Genomic DNA, 20,560 nt, shown 5'->3' on the forward strand with positions numbered 1-20,560 from the left:
TAAGACGCATCTACTCTTAGAAGGTTTCCACACCCTTGTAAATTGTGATTTGTTCTCCTCTCCAACCAACCAATGTGGGATATCACAATCCACCCCCCTTCGGGGCCCAGTAAAGACGCTGGTACTCTTTCCTTCCAACAATTGATGTAGGACCGCCCCCAAATCCACCCCCATTTGAGGTCAGCGTTCTTACTGGCACACCGCCTCATGTCTACCCCCTTTCGGAGAACAACGAGAAGGCTGGCACATCGTCTGGTGTCTGGCTCTGATACTATTAGTAACAATCCGGCCCACCGCTAGCAGATATTGTCCTTTTTGGGCTTTCTTTGGGCTTTCCCTTGAGGCTTTAAAACAGGTCTACTAGAGGAAGGTTTCCACACCCTTATAAATAGTGATTTGTTCTCTTCCCCAATCAATGTGGGACACCACACCTCTGCTCTGCAGTGACCATTGAGATTGTTTCTTAAGCATATTTAAAACAAAATTCTAATGGAAAGAACTGTGGAAATTTCAGCTACTGTTTCCATGGAGTTCATCAATGGAGGAACTATCACCATTGGAAAGCAATCCAATGTATAATAATGTAAAGTAACGAAGGAGGATAGCTTTATCAAATCTGACTCGAGCTGAGGATTTTATCTTACAAAATTGGTTTTGGATTCTACCCAGATCACATAATTTGGCTCCAAGATCATAAAAAATCCCACATCCTTGTAGATTTAATGATGAAATCAGTAAAAAAAACACATCAAAAAGAGTTTTTGATCACTACCCTCTCTGCAGAACTCTTCTTCATAACTCCTCTAGAGCACAATTCATCAAGCAACTCCAATGCCTCTTTGGCTAAACCTTCATAGGCCAACCCTTCAATAAGAATCATGTAGGAAGCCTCGTTCGGTTTACAGCCTCTGGCAACCATCGATGCCAAGAAATCGATGGCACGAACCGTTTGTTGAACCTTACAGAGTCCTAACATGATAGAGTTGTATGTGATAACATTTGGCCTCACACCAACTTCTTCTAGATCATGGAAAAATGCAATTGCTTCATCAACTTTTCCTTCTCTGCACAGCCCTCCAACGAGCGACGAGTACGTAATTATATCGGGTTTGAGTCCCTTCTCCTTCATCTCGTCTAGAAGTTTAACAGCATCTTCCGTTTTGCCTGCCTTTGATAGCCCATCAATCACTGTGTTGTATGTAATCAATACAGGAGAGCAACCTTTAGTACCAAGTTGATTCAGTATCTCAACAGCAACATCTACCTTCCCATCTTTACACAATGCAGTCAATAGAGTATTATACGTCACAATATCAGGGTAACAACCTCTCGAAGCCATGATATCCAAATACTCGATCGCCCGCTCCATCTTCTTCTCTTTACAGAACCCATGAAGCAACGGGTTGTAGCTCGAGGAATTCGGAGTACAGCCATGCTGTGGCATCTTCTCCAAAATATCAATAGCTCGACCCAACAACCCCTTTCGACACAAGAAATTAATCAAGATATTGAAAGTAACAACACTAGGAGAACATCCCTTACGAACCATTTCAGCCAACAGCTTCTCGGCATCCGTCCACCTCCCCGTACTACACATACTACGCAAGATGATGTTATGAGTAATCACATTAGGTTGGCAGCCATAGGAAGACATTTCATTCAAAAACTCAATAGCTTCATCCAACCTTCCTTCCTTACAAATCCCATTTATAAGAACATTGTAAGTGACAACATCAGGCTTACATCCTTTCTCCCTCATTTCATCTAACAATTTCATCGCCTGCCCAACTCCACTCTCCTTACAAGTTGCTTCAATCAATATAGTATAAGTTATTACATCAGGATAACACTCCCTCTGCAACTGCCTATGAAGAACTTCCATGGCTTCCTTCAACTTCCCACTGTCACAGAGCGTACGCAAGATTATATTATAAGTAATAACATCAGGAGAAATACTCATTCGATCCAAAAGTTTCAAAGCATTGTCAATTTCACCAGATTTACAGTAACCACTAATAAGAACATTGTAAGTTATCACATCAGGAACAGCCCCAGAATCCTCCAAAATTTCCATAACTCGAGCAGCCTTCCTAGTTTTTCCAGTTTTACACAAACCACGAATCAAACTAGTACACACAATTGCATCAGGAATATCACCACGATAAACCATACCCTCTATGAATTTAAACCCTTCTTCCAATTCCCCATTTCTTACCAGTCGACGAAGATGATTATTGTTCTCAAATTCCTCAAAACTCTGCGAATGATTCGAAGAAAATGATGAAGAACTAGAGCCATTCAAATGGGTATGAACATTTTTCTCCCCCTGTTGCGAAGGATTCTTCAGAACCGCACGAACAAAGGATTCTTCAGAACAATCAGAAGGAACAACAAGAAATCGAGGTTTCCCCTTTCCTCCCACAAAAAAACTAACAGAATTGGTCTCCGGAGTAGCCCTTCTTTCGGCCCTAACATTACGGCCGCGATTTTTGGTGCTGCGACGCTGAAACAAACAGAATCCATCCGTGTAATGCTTTGCATGTAACGTTATATCCATACTCCTCCTTCAACCTGGAGGGAACAAAAGGGTTTTGATCCTTAGAGATCCACTTTAATCGACTGTGAAGAAATTGAAGAAGTGGAGGCCGATGGGGCCTTGTTCTTTCAGTGTATGAAAGGGCAGAGATTGGGGGTTCTGCAAAAAGAGAGAATGAGAGAAGGGGAAACTTACAGAGTGTAAAAATTGAAGAGGGAAAAATGGAGGTGGGAGAGTGGGGAGGCGGCGTGTTTGCTTATCCACTTTCTGGGCCTGTCGTCGTCCAGGAAAATAATTATGACGCAAGCACGATGATAAAAATAAAAAAAAATCACCTATCAAATTAATTATTAAGTCCAATCTTCAATCTATCTTTCACATTTTTATTATCTATATTTTACATGCAACCTGTAAATTTATTATATAGTTTATATTACGGAGTCTAATGATTATTTATAGTTTAATTATATATTTATTATATATGGTAAATGATATATAAATTTTCTCTCTCTTGTTCTTTGTGTTCATCTAAATCGACTGTGTTTTTGTGCGGTCCGAACATCAAGAGTGTCATTCTCATAATCCCTATTTCTTGATGTTCGGAATCACGGATCTCCACAATGGTACAATATTGTCTACTCTAAGCATAAGCTCTCATGGCTTTGTTTTGGGCTTCCCCAAAATATCTCATACCAATGTAGACAGTATTCACTAATAAACTCATGATCTTCCACTAAATTAACCAATGTGACCCACTCCCAATAATCTTCAACAAGAGCTTGCCAACGAATGAGATGAAAATAAGAATAGAATCCCTAACTAATCTTCAAATTTAAGGATGCCCAGAGTTCAATAAATCTCAGTTCACAAATGCCAATATAGTACTATAATCCTTACCAACCTCAGGATCATCAAAGACATCCTTCACATCATCCAGGTGTAAACATCTTCGTCTTCGAAAAGTTTGACAGAAATATAATTTTTCTTGAACCATTCATCCTCTCTGACCTGTTCGACGGTAATACGCTACACAAACAAAAAGAGAAACTTATCAGAAAGTACTAGTACCCAAAATAACGAGACTGATAGCAACAGGACATGAGAACAACGAAAAATCTTAGTGCACTATTGTAATGAGCCTGCTATCAGTTCATGAGGGATTAGTGAAAACAGGGCTATCATGAGTTACTAATAGGTCTCTTTCCTTGAGCAATAATGTGGTATGAAACTTGAAGGACATTCTAGCTTTGCAGTACTGAAACTTGCAAGAGCATTTATAGAACTAAATAATCATAATGTCTGCTACATCTATTGGCTCAAATGGAAATATAACATAAAAACATTAAGGTCCTGGTAATTTGTTCCATCATTCAGATATTGGAAGAAGAAATGCATAGCAGATACAATGGACTTTTTCTTTTTTCTCGCACTTGGACAGTAAAGTAAAGGCATAGCGAATGCTTCGTATAGAGTGTTGTGCGTCGGAAGCGGAACAAATGTACTCACAACACCAATGACACCAAGATATTTACGTGGTTCGGAGAAAAAAAATTCCCCTACATTCACGGGTAGCAACCAATCACTAATAAATCCAAGTGTTACAAGTGAATGCCTCACTATCACACTACAAAGTCTCTCACCAATATGTCACTCAACAAATACAATGTGACTCCCAAAGCTCTCCCAAATCCCGATATATAACTAAACCCTAGTATGACTAAATCTAATTCAAATAATCAAATCAAATCTAAGTTAAATAACGAAATCAAATCAAAACTTATGATAATTTACAACATAGAGCACGTCATGTTCGGCAATGCTTACTTACAGTTGAAGGATTGGGGTCAAATATTCTTTGGATCAAGGGTTTTGCCCCCACAGGGAACCAAGATGGACATGAAAAGTCAGCTCTCTCGATCTGTTGAAGGGAAATGACAATATTAGTCGATCATTCAAGTGCATGTTGAAATGATATTTCATTTTAAGTTAACCTAAAAGAGTCTATGAAAGCCTCTCATATCCAAATTAAATCCAACCAAAACAGACATGACAATACATTGTCTTACAGCTTAACGGCTCTCACTGCTTGATCAACACCACCCCACCACAAGAAATTAACCATCATGCCATAGCATTGATCCCATTTTGCACCCAACATAGATGTTGATAGCATTTCAACGTTTGTATGGAAAATGCAACATAAAAGGTGAAGTAGATTTAAGATAACATGAAAAAAGGTTCATGCCTTACTATATAGCGTGGTGAGATCAAGCTCATCAAATGGAAGATATCCTGCCATCAACACATAAAGGATTACCCCACAGGACCAAACATCTGCCATAGCACACCATCATAACCCTTGTGATTGAGCACCTACATGAGGAATGAAGTGATTAAGAATCGAACCAAAAGGTAAGCTTATAGATGTCATCATCAACTTATAAAAATTTTGGTTTAACATGCTTTTAAGATACAACCATAAATATCTCTGGTGCTATTCTCAGGCTACTCAAAGAAAAAAAGAAAATGATCAGATTCTTGTTGTTTTTTTTCTTTTCCAGATCTCAGCAAGAATATTTTCTCCACGGGCTCAGCCAATAAACCTTTAAATCTCTGTGGTATACTCCTTTGCTGTGGCAATAATCTACACCATCAATTAGCTGTTGGAAGTACTTCCTGGATTCAGCTTCACTAAGCCGGCCATGATGAACCTGCAGGGTATGGATTATGAAACGGTCCAGATCCTCCGCTAGCAGATATTGTCCTCTTTGGGCTTTCCTTTTCGAACTTCCCCTCAAGGCTTTAAAACGCGTTTACTAGGGGAAGGTTTCCACACCCTTATAAATGGTGATTTGTTCTCCTCCCCAACCAATGTGAGACATCACAGTCCACCTCCCTTCGGGGCCCAGCGTCCTCGCTGGCATTCTTTCCTTCCTCCAATCGATGTGGGATCGCCCTCAAATCCACCCCCCTTTGGGGCCCAGCGTCCTTACTGGCACATCGCCTCATGTCTACCCCCTTCGGTGAACAGCGAGAAGGCTGGCACATCGTCCGGTGTCTGGCTCTAATACCATTTGTAACGGCCAAATCCACCACTAGCAGATATTGTCCTCTTTGGGCTTTCCCTTTCGGGCTTCCTCTCAAGACTTTAAAACGCGTTTACTAGGGGAAGGTTTCCACACCCTTATAAATGGTGATTTGTTCTCCTCCCCAACTAATGGGACATCACAAATTACATCATGAGCTATTGGGATATAAAATAAGCAATAGTTTCAAAACTTCAAGCAACTCATCTTCCTTAAGCAATAATGCTCTTTATTTGAATTACTCACCATTTTGTCAAACAATTCACCACCAGTAATGTACTCCGAGATTATATAAATCTTAGTACGGCTTGCAAGAACCTACAAGCCAAAATGGATACTGTATCCAGTGTTAAACAAGAAAAAGGAAGTTCAAACCCAAGCTCTTGACAAGAGGCTAAAAATAATAATTGAGAATAAATACTTCAGAAAATTAATCCATGCCTCGTGAAGACGAACAACGTAAGGGTGCCTCACAAGCTTCATGATAGAAATCTCCTTCTTTATCTGCAGAATATTAGTAACAGTTGATGGAAGAAACGCTAGTAACTTCACAGGATCAAATATTGAAAAAGCTTTGGATTGCATTCCAATAAGATTACAAGAACAAAATGTCTAGCTCAATCAAGTATCCATCAAAAGACCTGCCAGTTACTTTGTTTTTCAAAGATAGCATCCGTGTATGAATTTTTTTCTAACTGTTGCATCACCGACCAATTATTTACACTACTCAGGAGAAAAGAGTACAAAAGCTACAGATGGATAGAGTTTGTACCAAGAACAGTAAGATTCCCCATCCGATAATATTTGCAGCTTTAATCAAACAGTATAAAGCAGGCAAATAATTTCTCTACACTCAAAAACTTCAAGACAACAAAAGTTCATTTTTCTCCTCTTCATTCCCTAAATTAGCCCACGTGGGACTTTCATCCAACACTTCCCCTCGAACAAAGTACGTCTACCCTTAATCGAGGCTTGACTCCTTTTCTTTTGGAGTCTTAGTCATTTTTTACTATGCCTTCGAGGCTTGACTCCTTTTCTTTTTACTATGCCTTCGAGACTCACAATACTTTGTTCGACATTTGAAGATTCTATTGATATGGCTAAGTTTAGGGCATGGCTCTAATACCATGTTAGATGAACACGACTCTCCACAATGGTATGATATTGTCCACTTTGAGCATAAACTTTCATGGCTTTGCTTTGGGCTTCCTCAAAAGGCCTCGTACCAATGAAGATAGTATTCTTTGATTATAAACCCATGATCATCCCTAAATTAGCCGACGTGGGACTTTCATCCAACCACGTATAAATGAAGCTCAGTTGAATCTTTTAACTCAATTGATATCATTAGCATTCAGTATGATACTATATATCATCTAATTCAACAGTCGAAATCATTGAAGCATGTAATCACAGGCAATACTGTTTTGATGGCTAACTATGAGACATTCTAACTTTATACATACTCAATTTCATTATCTCAGCTTCAATTGGTAGCTGCAGTAGCAATGACGAGATCATATAAATCAAATTCCAAAAGCGATTCCTCTGAATTTAACTCTAGTTCTCTGCTAAGAATAAGAACGAACATATTTCCACTCCTTAGAACAAAGATTAGAGAGAAGACAAAGACCTGATCGACCATCTTGTGCTTGATAATGGTGCTCCGGTCGAGGATTTTCATAGCAACACTCTCACCAGTCTCAGTGTTCTGAGCGAACTTCACCTTTGCAAAAGTACCTTCTCCAATCGTCCTTCCGACCTCGTAAATGCCGATTTTTCTAACCACCATCTCCGCCGTCGATCAACTCCGCTCCGGCAATAAAAATCCTAATCTCCAGAACACGATTTCAGCATTTTCACTCAATCTTTTGCAGAAACTCGGTCGCCGATAAGGCTTGCAAGCATGGAACAATGCATAAAACGAAATCGTCGAAGTTGGTGATTTGATTCTCTTTTGGCTCTGTTTGTCAAAGGAATTTTGTTCTTATTCAGCTTCAAAAGCAGTCTTAGAAGATGTGAAACTGTAACAAAGCAGCGGAAATGGATGAATTTTCTATATATATATATAAAAAAATAAAAATAAAAAATCAAAATTAGGAGAAATTTAATTTAAATTCATGACAAAAATAATATATATATATATATATATATATATATATATATATATTATAAATAAATAATTATTCGAATGAAATTTCTTTTGGCTGGATTCCGGGAATTTACGAGAATTTTTATTTTTCTTACACATATTTAAAAAAAATAATAACAAAAATTATATTTTGAATTCTCGAGGTCTTGTGTGTAAGAATTTTGTAAGAAACAGCAGATTTTAATATTAATTCTAATAATTACAAAATAAATAAATAACTCATTTAATAAAGCCTTATAAACTCAATTTCACAATTTTATAAATGTCTAAACAATTATCTAAATGATTAAACGATTATTCAACGATACGTGAATTATTCTTTTTTTTTTTAAATGAAGTCAAAATATGTTTGTTTACTTAAAATTTATTTAATAAGGTCAAAATATATTTTTTTCACTTAAAATTTATTTAATTGAGTCAAAAATGTATTTTCACATAAATTTTATTTAATAAAAGTCAAAATATCACTTAAAAATTATTTAATGGGAGATCATATTAAATTAATTTATGTATTTGATCGTCAATACATCTATTTTATAAGATAATAATAGTTTGATGGTTAATAAATGGAAGAAAAATGAGAACATACATTTTAAATAGAACGATCATGTTGATGAATGACGCCTTCTCAAAAACCCTCAAATAATATACTTAAAAATTATATGTGAAATTCAGTCTCTAAATTTTAAAAATTAATCCAAAGTTTTTCAATCCACTTATTAAAGATAAAAATAATAAATAATGAGGTGTTATTTAAAGTTATTTTTTATCATAATTTATAAGAAAGGTTACGGGAAATGTGGATTTATTGATTTAAATAATATGGGAATTTGAAGTCGAGCAATCTCTTAATTGATATGATGGAGGGTTTTTGAAGCAATCATCAATAAATGATCAAACAAAGCAATTGGACATCTAGAGAGCAAGAGGAAACTAATAACTTATTCTGATCGGTGAGATCTCACGAAAGTTGGAGAGGAGGAACAAAACATTCCTCATAAGGACGTAGAAACTTATCTATAGTAGACGGATTTTAAAACCTATACGGGAAAGCCCAAAAAGGACGGAATAGAGGAAACTTAGATACCAAAAATGATAATATTTGCTAACGATAGGCTCGAGCAGTTATGAAGTCTAGCTAGCTCTTCTCTTCATGGGTTCCCACCAACTCAACCAGGTATGTATCGGTAATACTGATTATGATGTCCCTTGATTTCTCTGTAAAGGGGGCCTGCATAGTTTTCTATATAGAAAATGAAGTCGTGGGGTCATAAACAGCGAGGGGAATAAGGTGACAGATTTCATTTGGAGTTGCCAAAAGGTCCAAAGAGATGGCACATTCACAAGTTCATCCCAAGCAATGCGTCAAAATTAGCGACAAAACTACCCGTTCTGAACATAAATCCCTTCATTTCTCAATATAGACATCAAACAATGACGATACAAATTCATCAACACCTATATGATCATCCACCCACAACTCAATTTATTATACTAATGACAATGAAAAATGATTTACCCACGTTCTCTTTTTGTAATCACAAACCAGAGGCTTTGGAAGCGTTAATCAAATTACCCTCCGGATTATAGGAGCCTGCACCACCGCTAGTAGGTCTCCCATGATCAACCCCCACCGAAGCCATGGTCTGATAAGGCGGCGCGGTGGTAAAGTAAACATGTCTGCCGGTGTTGTCATACGCAACCTGAGTGTAGCCAGACTCATTCATCGCAACACTTGTCTGCATCACTTGAATTCCCTCTGTAGTGTAAGGTGCAACCGAACTGTGAACCTGGGCTTCACGGTATGCATGCATTCCGTAATAAGGCTGATGCCCGACTGGTCCATTGATGGGTCTACACGTCTGAGCTTGAAATAAACCCCCGGCTGTTGGAATTAGATATATTGATTGGTCGGTCGACGGAGCATTGGGCGATGCAGCCACTGGATAACCACCGGAGATCACCTGCCTTTCAGGGAAGTACGCCGCAGGGACTGCCAATGGTACAGACAGAGGAACTGCTGTCGGTGGTGAAGCAATTTTCTCTGCAACCTTTGGTGGGTGAGGATCGCTTGCAGAAGTCTTGGAGTCGGTCTCATTGCTACTTCTCTCGGTTATCGCTTGCTGCAAATCCTGAATCTGCCTCTGAAACTCCGACGGAGAAACAACAGGTTCTCCGACCACATGACGATCTTCAGATCCACAATCAGACCCCGCCGAAATGTCCTTCACCGCCATATTCGACACGTTATGAACGGCGGCCGAATCGGTCAAGTTAGAACAAGAAACCTGAGGCGGATGGTAACCTTTATCAAATCCAAACAAGAAATCAGGATTCGAGACAGATCCAGAAACATCCACAGGCGGCGACGAATCTTCCAGAGACTGAATCCGCACAGAATTCAAAGCATCGACGAACCACTGCCTGTCCGATTTAGAATCCCGGGAATCAAGAATCGTCGGGGGAGATGGATTTAGAGGGAACAGAAAAAGCCTCATCCTCGCAGGCTTCGAGACGCGATGCAACCGGTCGTACTCTAACATCATGTGTTCGAGATCCTCATCGTTAGTAACAGAAATCAACGCATCGAGATCTTCGCCAGGGAGTTGGTACTTAAAACAAACAGTAACATTGCAAAGAGCAGATAACCTGGAGGAGAGCGCGGAGAAACTGATAATACGATCAACGGCGAGAATCTTGGTGTCACCACCGGTGTAAGTGAGTTGATTATCATGGGCTCTGGGCTGTATCTTGCCGCCATAGCTGCACATGAATTTGACTTTGTAATTGTTGGCGGCGTTGAGGTTGGAAGGCGTCTCGTCCCAAGAGGGATTATCACCGGAACGAGGAGAGGAGTCTCGAGAATCGGCATAGGAGGAGTAGGAATAATTTTCCATCGGAGAAAGACTTGAAGAAGAAGAAGAAGATTTTAGGGTTTGGTAGCCATTGGTGGCGACGAGAGATTTGGGGGGGGGGGGAAACAAAAACTGAAACTGGAAGTTCAGTTACGGCGGCGAGAGGTGGAGGAAGAAAGCAGAGGGGGTTGTGTGGGGTCCACTAGAAGTTGTATACTGACACGTGGGACCCAATACGTACTGTTAAAGTAATTTGACAGCGAGGTTTGTGCTGATTTTTTTTTTTTTGAAACAAGAAAAATAATTGAATTAAGGTTAAGTTACTGTTATGCCCTTGCTAATAAAATATATTTCTTAATTATTTAGGAATATATTTTTAAATTTTTAAACTTTCTTAAATTATATTTCTATTTCAAATATTGCTTTTATTGAGCTGGAATTAAAAACAAAAGTAAAGATTAAAATAATATAAAAAAACAAAGGTATTCAAGAGCCATCAATGCAAGGGCCCCATGAAATTCATGTGCCTTTGTCGTGGGCATTTTTCACGATTTTAAATTCAAATTTTAAATGGTATTTTTTAATTTCTCCATAAATTAATTATTTATTTTAAATTTTTATTTGAATATTTATTTTATTATTTTAACCCACAGTTCTTATACACTTTTTAAAATTTACGATGCAACTTTCACCTATTTAGTTCGTCTAGAAGTTCTTCTGTCACTTACGTAACGCTCACTACACATATCTTATATGACCGTCTCAAATACTTGTGAAACTGCTAACATTACATCTTCTAACACGGTTGATTGAACGTATTATGAGGACGAACTTCATTTTTCTTTGAAAGGAAGGCACTGCCTGTTCTGATAAGAGAGACGACGTTAGCATTTGACCTAAAGCTCTTTTCACTAACTTTCTTGTTAAACCAACATTACCAAATTTATTATTATTATTATTATGTCTTTTTAGTACCAAAAAAATTTGATGGTACGAGAATTTGAATGTTGAGGTGGAAATGTTAATAAATATAATTTTGAAAAATATTATAATTAATTAATATACTAAATGTCGTATAATTCAAGATATAATTACGAATCACTCCGGGAGACATCTTCTTTAATTTTAAAAACTAAACATCAGGGTTTAGGGTTTAGGGTTTAGGGTTTAATTCCGAGAGAAATCCACGCGAGCATTGGGCTTGGGCCTAATATTGGGCTCAGATTGACTTTTTTGGGTCATATTATACATCTTGGGCTTCATATAAACGAAATTATAACCATCTAACCGTAAATGAAACCCAAATGAAATTTGATTCTTTTCTAATGTTAATTAAATGCACGTTGAGTTTATCTTATCGTAATTTGAACAATGTTTTTTTACATTTTCGTTGAAAATAATATGTAATTAGATATAATTGATAATGGATTCGAAAATTTTGTATAGATGAACTTATTAATTACTCAAAAAAAAAATGATGGTCTACATCAATCCCCGAGGCTTCTATCACTGACATTGGGTTCTCCTCGAGCAGGGGCGTTCTTCTTTGGATAAAACTCAGAGAGCTGCAATGATGCGGGATTCTTCGAAGCCCTTTATATAAGAGAAAAAACGAAGCATAAGGAACCTTACTTGGAATGGGTCTTCCAACCCCTTTCTATCACTAACATTCGAACGTTTACCTTCTCAACAAAAGACATATTTGAATCAGTTGAACTATTTTTTTGTCCATTAATGTCGGAGGTTGAATACCGACAATTATAAGCCTAATTATATTTGTCCTTCTAACTCGTAAAAAGTCAAACATGGAAAACGTTAAGGTCGAGTTAATTAATTTTTACCTCTTTGTTAATTAGATTCTAATGATAGCAATTAAGTTTAAGTAATCAAAAAATGGGTCTACTGAGACAGCAAAATCTTTAGAGATCAATCATTATGGTGAAAGTCAAAACCATAAAAGGTAAAACATGTACAAATTGGTAGAGACCCTAATAACGATTAATGAAGTTAATGACATTAATTAGTGCCTTAATTAGCTAGACAAAAGCAATGGCCATTAATTAAGCATTATTTATTTATTTATTTAATCCTTTGAATTTAATAAAATTTGATGATCCCTAGAATTTAGGTCACGGGGTATGACATGTCCTGTTGGGAAGAGGTCCACTTCTTGGTTCCCATCACCAAAGAATGCATGTCCTTTCAACTAAAGAGTTTTTAATTTTTTTAATTTTAATTTTTTTACTATTTAATCAACTTCTCGAGATTCTGTTAGGTAACTATTTTGTTTACGTACCCTTTTCTATGCAACAAATAGTAAAATTTGAACTTCTAACTTTACGAGAAAACGTACATGTGATATCTCGTCTTGGGTGGGGAGGGAAATAAAATATTTCTTATAATGGTGTGGAAATCTCTTTCTAGTAGACGTGGTTTATGATCGTGAGGCCGACGACCATACGTAACGGGCCAAAACAAATAATATCTATAAGCGATTCACAGACCATATCTACTAGCGGTGATAAATCATATAAGGGTGTGGAATCTTCTTTCTAGTAAATGTTTTTTAAGACCGTAAAGCTGACGATTATACGTGACGGGCAAAAACAGACAATATTTATCAGTGATTGGCAGACGATATCTACTAGCGGTGAGAAGTCATATAAGGGTGTGGAATATTCTTTCTAATAAATATGTTTTAAGACCGTGAAGCCGACGATTATACGTAACGTGCCAAAACGGACAATATTTATTAGTAATTGACAGGCGATATCTACTAGCGGTGAGAAGTCATACAAGGATGTAGAATCTTCTTTCTAATAAACGTGTTTTAAGACCGTGATTGGCAGTAAATGTGTGGAATCTTCTTTCTAGTAAATGTGTTTTAAGACTGTGAAGCTGACAATTATACGTAACGGGCCAAAACAGACAATATTTATCAGTGATTGGCGGACGATATCTACTAGCAGTGAGAATTCATATAAGGGTGTGAAATCTTCTTTCTAATAAACGTGTTTTAAGATCGTGAAGCCGATAATTATACGTAACATGCCAAAACAGACAATATTTATCGGTGATTGGCAAACGATATCTACTAGCAGTGAGAAGTCATATAAGGGTGTGGAATCTTCTTTCTAATAAACGTGTTTTAAGATCGTAAAGCCGATATCTACTAGCAGTAAGAAGTCATATAAGGGTGTGGAATCTTCTTTCTAATAAACGTGTTTTAAGATCGTAAAGCCGATAATTATACGTAACGGATCAAAACAGACAATATCTCCTAGGTGTGAGCGCTTGCTCAAATTGAATTAAATAAAAGAAAATAAGGTTGAGCAGTAGAGAGGTGCATGTGTGTGGGACAGAGGGAGGTGGATGGATGATACGCTGACAAGGTCAGCACGTCAGATGAAAAACAGCGGGGGCCATTGCCGGCACAAATTCACACCAAAACCTCATTTATTAAAAAATTTAATTTATTTTTAAAATTTTAAAAGTATTTTTATAAATAAATTACCAACGGTTCCTATTTAAAATTTAGGGAAGCATAAAATTACGAGTTAAATTTAATAGATCAATTAATTTAAAAAAATTAAAATATATTAATTACGTACTACAATAATACTAGAACGGACGTGGACACGAACAGGACGGGGCCCCTCGAAAGGGCTTCTTTCAAGTGGTACCTATGAGTATGTGTTTGGCATTGCGTTGCGTTGCGTTTTGGAATTTGGAGCCCTCTCAAAACAAGGCACTACCCGACGAAGTTCTTGCTTTTAGGGACCCCTCCCTTTCTCTCACTAAGTTCTAGAGAGACAAAATGGTGGTTTTCACCTTTATAATCACTCTCATATTATATATATATATAAATATTGTGGGCTACCCAAAAACCACTTTTGGGAGAGACCCTTTAATTGTAGGGTCCCTCTCTCTCTCTCTCTCCTCTATGCATGGGAATGGATTAGGGTCTCGTGATCTACTCGTGTCCCTCCTCCATTTGTCTCTTTAGCTTAATGGGGTGTTTTCTTTCTAATTTTATATTAGCTTTCACTTCAAACTAATCTCAACTAATTATTCTATTTCTTCCTCTTAGATTCCCTTAATTAACTTATTAATTACAAATCCTACCTTTCAAACACCCTAACCTAACTAATTTAGTGATTAGGAGAAACGTCCAGTGGACAGTGTAGTTTTATTGTAACCGTCTAAGCCTACTGCTAGTAAATATTGTATGTTTTAGTCAATTACGTATTACTGTTACATCTACTATGAGGGGTTTCTACACCTTTTTAATGAGTGCTTTTCTCTGTATCCACCTATCTCCTTGGAGGTCCAACGTCTTTACTGGCACACTGGTGTCTGACTCTTGTACCATTTGTAACTGTTCAAGCCCACTGCCAGAAAATATTGTCGAATTTGACCCATTACGTATTTAGATTCAACCTCGTGATAGTAGTAAATATTGTCTGTTTTAGTCAATTACATATTGCTGTTACATCTACTATGAGCGGTTTCTACACCTTTTTAATGAGTGCTTATTTCCTCTATATCCACCCATCTCCTTGGAAGCCCAACGTCCTTACTGGCACATTGGTGTCTGACTCTTGTACTATTTATAACAGTTCAAACCCACTGCTAGAAAATATTGTCGGATTTGACCCATTATATATTTAGATTCAACTTCGTGATTTTAAAATGCATCTTCTAAAATGAGATTTCTACCGAGAAATAAGATTACCTAACATTATAGTATAGCATGTGAATATGAGATTCCTATAGGTTCTGTTTTTTGGGTACTTTCCTGACATAACCCATGTCTTATTCAAACACATAGATAGCTACTATTACAACCTTTTACTCCAACTAACTATTTCTTTATTTAAAAAAATTTAAAAATATAATAAATTATCGATAGTACGTTCGACCTTTTGATTTATGAAAATTATTTCGTTCCGAGATTTAAAAAGTTCTAATAAGATCGTCTTTTTTCGTTTATTTAACTTTTTAAAATTTTATTTTATAAATTTAACCCAATTTTTCTTTTAATTTTCCGAAATTAAATAAGAATTAGAGAGGCGCCGGCGGCCGGCTATGGAAGTTTCCGGCGGCCACTGCTGACATGGTGGCACGGCAGAATCAATGGCAGACTTGGAGTTGACAGGAGGTTGGTTTGGTGTATGTTCTATTCTTGTTCAGTCAAGTTGTGTGATAATTTGTCTGATTTTACCGAAGAGATTAATAATAATAATAATAATAATAATAAATTTGAATTACAAAGAGAAACAAATAACAATTTTATATATTTATGTAAATTAAATTAATAAAAATAATAACATTAAAAAAATTAGAGATAATATATGAGTCGTAGACGATCTTCATCCACGTATCGACCGTAAGAGTTTTCTTTTTTTAACTTTTTCACGGCAGTAAAAGATGTTTTTAAAATTCCATAAGTATTTTTTTAACCATATAAAAGTTAATTTTTTTAAAGTTTGACGGTATTTTTGAAATAAAATGATAAATTTTTAAATATGATATATCTGTTTGTTTAGTTATGATTGGTTCATAATTATTTATTTATTTCTTTTTACTTCCCTATTTAAAATGGTAGTTTGTACTTGCATTTCTATATTTGTATTTAATTTGAAATATCCTTTAATTAAATTATTTAAAAACAAAAGCAAAAGCAATAATAATAATAATAATAGGGGAAAAAATTGGGTTAAAAACGAGGAATTTAATCATTAAAATAAAAGGTTTTGTTTTTCCAGGGGTCCAAAGGGTACAATAATAAATATGTAATGTTTTTATTTGCATTTATCGCTTAATAAATAATATTATTTTTCCTATATTTAGTACATTAACCATGTGGAGTAAAAATAGAAAAAGCAACACACCATTCTAGATCTATCTAAATTAAATTAAAATAAAATAAAATAAAATAAAATAACGAGGACCTAATTATATAATTTAATTCTTAGGGAAAATACAAATAAGACAAAAATATCTAAATACGAAAAAGGACAAAATATCCAATTACGCAGCTGTCCACTTGGGTTTGGGTATTTATGTCATTTACTTTATCACAGCCGGGGTGGATAATTTCGTAATTTAGTATTCATTTTACTAATTATTTAATTTTAACGCTCCATCTCATGCAAATATATAAGGGTATAAAAACCTGTCTCGTGCAGATGCATTTTAAAATTGTGAGGCTGACGGCGATACGTAATAGGCCAAAACAGATAATATTTTCCAGCGGTGAGCTTGAGCTGTTACGAAGAGTATTAGAGCCAAACACGAGAAGGTGTGTAGTGAGGCGAGAATGCTAACCCCTAAGGAGGGTAGATTGTGAGTTTCCTAATCAATTGGGGAGCTTGTTGGGTGGGCTGTTATAAATGGTTTAGAGTCAGACGGTGGGAGGTGTGTGAGCGATGATTAGTTACAAATGGTATCAGAGCTAAACAACGGAAGGTGTGTCAGAGATGTATAGTGAGATTCCGTATCGATTGGAGAATGGAACGAAAATATTTCTTACAAAAGTGTGGCCGAAATGGACAATATCATTTCGAGTGTGAAAACTTCTTATGCGTTTTAAAATTGTGAGACTGAGGGTAAAAGCGTCAATTTTTTTTTAGGTTGACAGTGGATGGTGGTGGGTCAGTTGTCAGCAACCTGTGTTTATGTTATGTCCAGTGGTCTTCTCATTTGGTCTGCAGAGATTTTGGTGAAAATGACTTTGACTGCCCTCGCCATTACTCGGGCACAGAAGATTCTATTTCCGGCCTCCGGGTTCATTCTTTTTATTTATTTGTTTGTTTTGAATTATTAATTATAATATTTATTCCCTTTTTTTTAATAATTATTATAATCGTTGAATTAAAAAATGAATGGATTATTAAACACTGATTAACTAATTAATTAAACTTTGTAATTTAAGCTCAAAAAGTGTATTAAGCCATTCCCTATGTGCCTATATATATAAAATCCTCTCGACTGCAATTTTTATGAGAACCTCCGTGGGAGAGCTTGAGAGAGAGAGAGAGTGAGAGAGAGAGAGAGAGAGCGATGGAGCTCGACGAGCACGTTTTCTTAGAGGAGTTGATGGCTCTACGAAGAGATTCAAATTGGGACGCCATTCCAAATGAACTTAGCGATCTCTGTTGGAATGCTTGGGCATTCGATTACTGTTTCGATCAAAGCGGTATGAATTTCCACCCAAATTCTTCGTCGGAACCTCTCTCCGCGCAGAATCTGGACGAGTTTTACCATCCTTTGGGAAATGAGTTCTCAGTGCCAGGAATGGACGGTTCCGCCTATGCCGCCATGGAAGTAGCAGCGACGCCTCTGCCATTTCAAGGAGAACGTCCGAATGCGGAACGAGAAGGAGAAGGAGAAGAAGAGGAGGAACTAGGTTTTCTAGCGGATGAGATTCAGAATATGGAGGTGGTTCAAGTTCAATCGGCTTGCAAAATGGAGCCGAATCAATCTCCAGAACTCCCTGTTTTCAACATCGGAACATGCTCCTCCATCGAACAAAAGAACAGATCGAAGAAATTGCAAGGCCAACCGTCGAAGAATCTAATGGCGGAGAGACGGAGAAGGAAGCGCTTGAACGATCGCCTCTCCATGCTCAGATCCATCGTGCCTAAGATCAGCAAGGTAAAAAATCAAACGAGTTTTAATTCCAGAAATGCTCGAAAATGAATCTCTAAGGCTGCTTGAAACCGAAATCAATATCTGGTTGATTTTTGAACAGATGGACCGAACTGCGATTCTGGCAGATGCGATTGAGTACATGAAAGAATTGCTGGAGAAGATCGGGAATCTGCAGAGAGAAGTGGATGGATCAAATCCGAGCACGAATTCATTGAACAACACAAAACCGAGCGAATTGATAGCGAGAAATTCACCAAAAGTAATCCAACTTTTTCTGGCTTTTCCGTCTTTTGATACACGCACTCGATTATTGTTGTTACCGAAACTGATTAGTTCCAAATCGTGGGCGTACAGTTTGAGGTGGAAAGCAGAATGGGGAAGACGAGGATCGAGATTTGCTGTGCGGCGAAACCAGGATTGATATTATCGACGGTGAATACGATTGAAGCGTTGGGGCTTGAGATTCAACAGTGCGTTATTAGCAGCTTCAATGATTTCGCATTGCAAGCCACTTGTTCTTCTCAGGTAATGCTTCCTTCTTCTTCCACTTTGTTTATTATAATTATTTATTTCCATTTCATTAATATTTTAAATTCTCAATTAAATCTTGAAAAAAAAAAAACAAAATTATTGAACTCGAGCTATTTATTTAATTTTTTAAAATAGAAAGTAATGTTAAGTAGCTAGAAATAGTAAGAGAGAAAGTAGGGTTAATAAAGTAAAATCCATTTAGTCTTTAATTTTGATTATTTTATTTTTAGAGTTTTATTTCTATTTAGTTTCTAAGTTCTTTATGTCTATTAACAAACATTTAAATTAAATTTTATTAATTTTCATCATTTGTGGAATTAATTTAAAATTTTCACATGGTAAGTGTTTTAAATTAATTAATTAAAATTTTATTGCAAAGATTAAAGTTGAGCATTTGTAGAAACATGATGGTAAAACTGAAAAATATTAAGACCTAAAGATCAAATAAAAATTCAAATTCAAATTCAAAATTCAAAGTATAATGTTTTAAAAACCTAAATAGAAATTAAAATTTTTATTTGAATATTAAAATTTGAATTTGAAGTATCCTTGATTTTAAAGAAAAGGTCTTTGTTTATTATTATTATTATTTGAATAATAATCTACGCAATGTTTTGTATTTATTGAAAAAAAAAATGACAATAAAAATATTATATTTTATTTATTCTAAAATAGAATTAATTTGTGTAAAAAAAAATTGACTTGAAAATAGGAAATGAAGCAGAAAACAGAACTGAAGCCTGAAGAACTGAAGGAAGCTTTATTTAGGAATGCAGGTTATGGGGGAAGCTGCTTGTAGATTTTTTTTTTTTTTTTTTTTTGGTAAAAAAAATTGTGGTAATTTTATTAATTAGAAATTAGTAATCAAATCTTGTAGTTTAATGAGTTCCCCAATTTTCCTTTCCCAACCCTTCTTTCTTAATTTAATTCAAATGGTGAAATGAATTAAGTTTTTTTTTTAAAAAAAAATCTCCGACATACTTTCATTTTTTTAAATTCATTGTACTGGGAAGAAAAAAAAAAGAGGTGAGTCAATTTGACAAATAATTTTATTTATTTCATATTTCATTAAAACATTTTCTAGGATGCCTTCACGTTTTGAGCTTCTAAATAATGGAATTTAACATTATTAATCCAAACAATTACCCCCTAAATCATGATGTTTTCATATTTATCCTCTTTTAAAAAAATATTAATTAAGAAAAATAAATATTAACTCAACCAAGTAATCAAAATCTGAAACAAGATGTAGATAACCTTTGCATTAAATATGTTTGGGCCGAATTTTTGTTAGTGGGCTTGGGAAAGCCCAAACCCGAATTGAGCCCATCCACCAATCTTTCCTATTCTCTCCTCAAATTCGTTCATGAAATTATTCATATTTTCCTTCCCATTTACTACTAAAAGTACTTTTATATTTAAAATTTATAGATTTATTTAACACACAATTAAAGTTGAATTTTAAGATTTTAAAATATAATATATGGAAAGGAGAGATTAAAGGCCCGTGAAAGGACATAATGATTAGAAGGCAAAAGGAAAAGTAGCAATAATAAGGAAAGAAAGAAGGTTTGAATGGTTTGAACCAAAAATGTAAGAAGAGAACACTCAAATCATGACACCATCCATCATCATCATCATGCCACCCTGCAACCATCTTCTTCACCCATTCTCTTCTCCCTACTCCGTCTAAACCCAATTTTTGTCTCCTTCTTACGTGACGACTCGGGTTATATGTAGTCCC

The 20,560-nt window shown here is 36.0% G+C and overlaps 3 protein-coding genes and 1 pseudogene across 3 annotated transcripts; 1 reads left to right on the forward strand and 3 right to left on the reverse strand.

The window, feature by feature from the left end:
• Positions 1-456: 456 nt before the first annotated feature.
• LOC111462544 (pentatricopeptide repeat-containing protein At1g09900-like) lies at positions 457-2,808 on the reverse strand. The gene has a single exon (XM_023106151.1). The coding sequence runs from the start codon at positions 2,555-2,557 to the stop codon at positions 749-751; it is 1,809 nt and encodes a 602-aa protein (XP_022961919.1). The 5' UTR covers positions 2,558-2,808; the 3' UTR covers positions 457-748.
• A 525-nt stretch (positions 2,809-3,333) lies between these two features.
• LOC111462551 lies at positions 3,334-7,680 on the reverse strand (annotated as a pseudogene).
• Positions 7,681-9,056: 1,376 nt separating this feature from the next.
• LOC111462546 lies at positions 9,057-10,765 on the reverse strand. Its single transcript, XM_023106153.1, has one exon. The coding sequence runs from the start codon at positions 10,669-10,671 to the stop codon at positions 9,313-9,315; it is 1,359 nt and encodes a 452-aa protein (XP_022961921.1). The 5' UTR covers positions 10,672-10,765; the 3' UTR covers positions 9,057-9,312.
• Positions 10,766-17,626: 6,861 nt separating this feature from the next.
• Positions 17,627-19,710, forward strand: LOC111462550 (transcription factor bHLH93-like). Its single transcript, XM_023106157.1, has 4 exons — positions 17,627-18,288; positions 18,386-18,544; positions 18,640-18,810; positions 19,529-19,710. The coding sequence occupies exons 1-4, from the start codon at positions 17,695-17,697 to the stop codon at positions 19,613-19,615; spliced, it is 1,011 nt and encodes a 336-aa protein (XP_022961925.1). The 5' UTR covers positions 17,627-17,694; the 3' UTR covers positions 19,616-19,710.
• Positions 19,711-20,560: the final 850 nt, after the last annotated feature.

This window comes from Cucurbita moschata, unplaced genomic scaffold (genome assembly GCF_002738365.1).
Source record: "Cucurbita moschata cultivar Rifu unplaced genomic scaffold, Cmos_1.0 Cmo_Scf00027, whole genome shotgun sequence".
Lineage (NCBI taxonomy): Eukaryota > Viridiplantae > Streptophyta > Magnoliopsida > Cucurbitales > Cucurbitaceae > Cucurbita > Cucurbita moschata.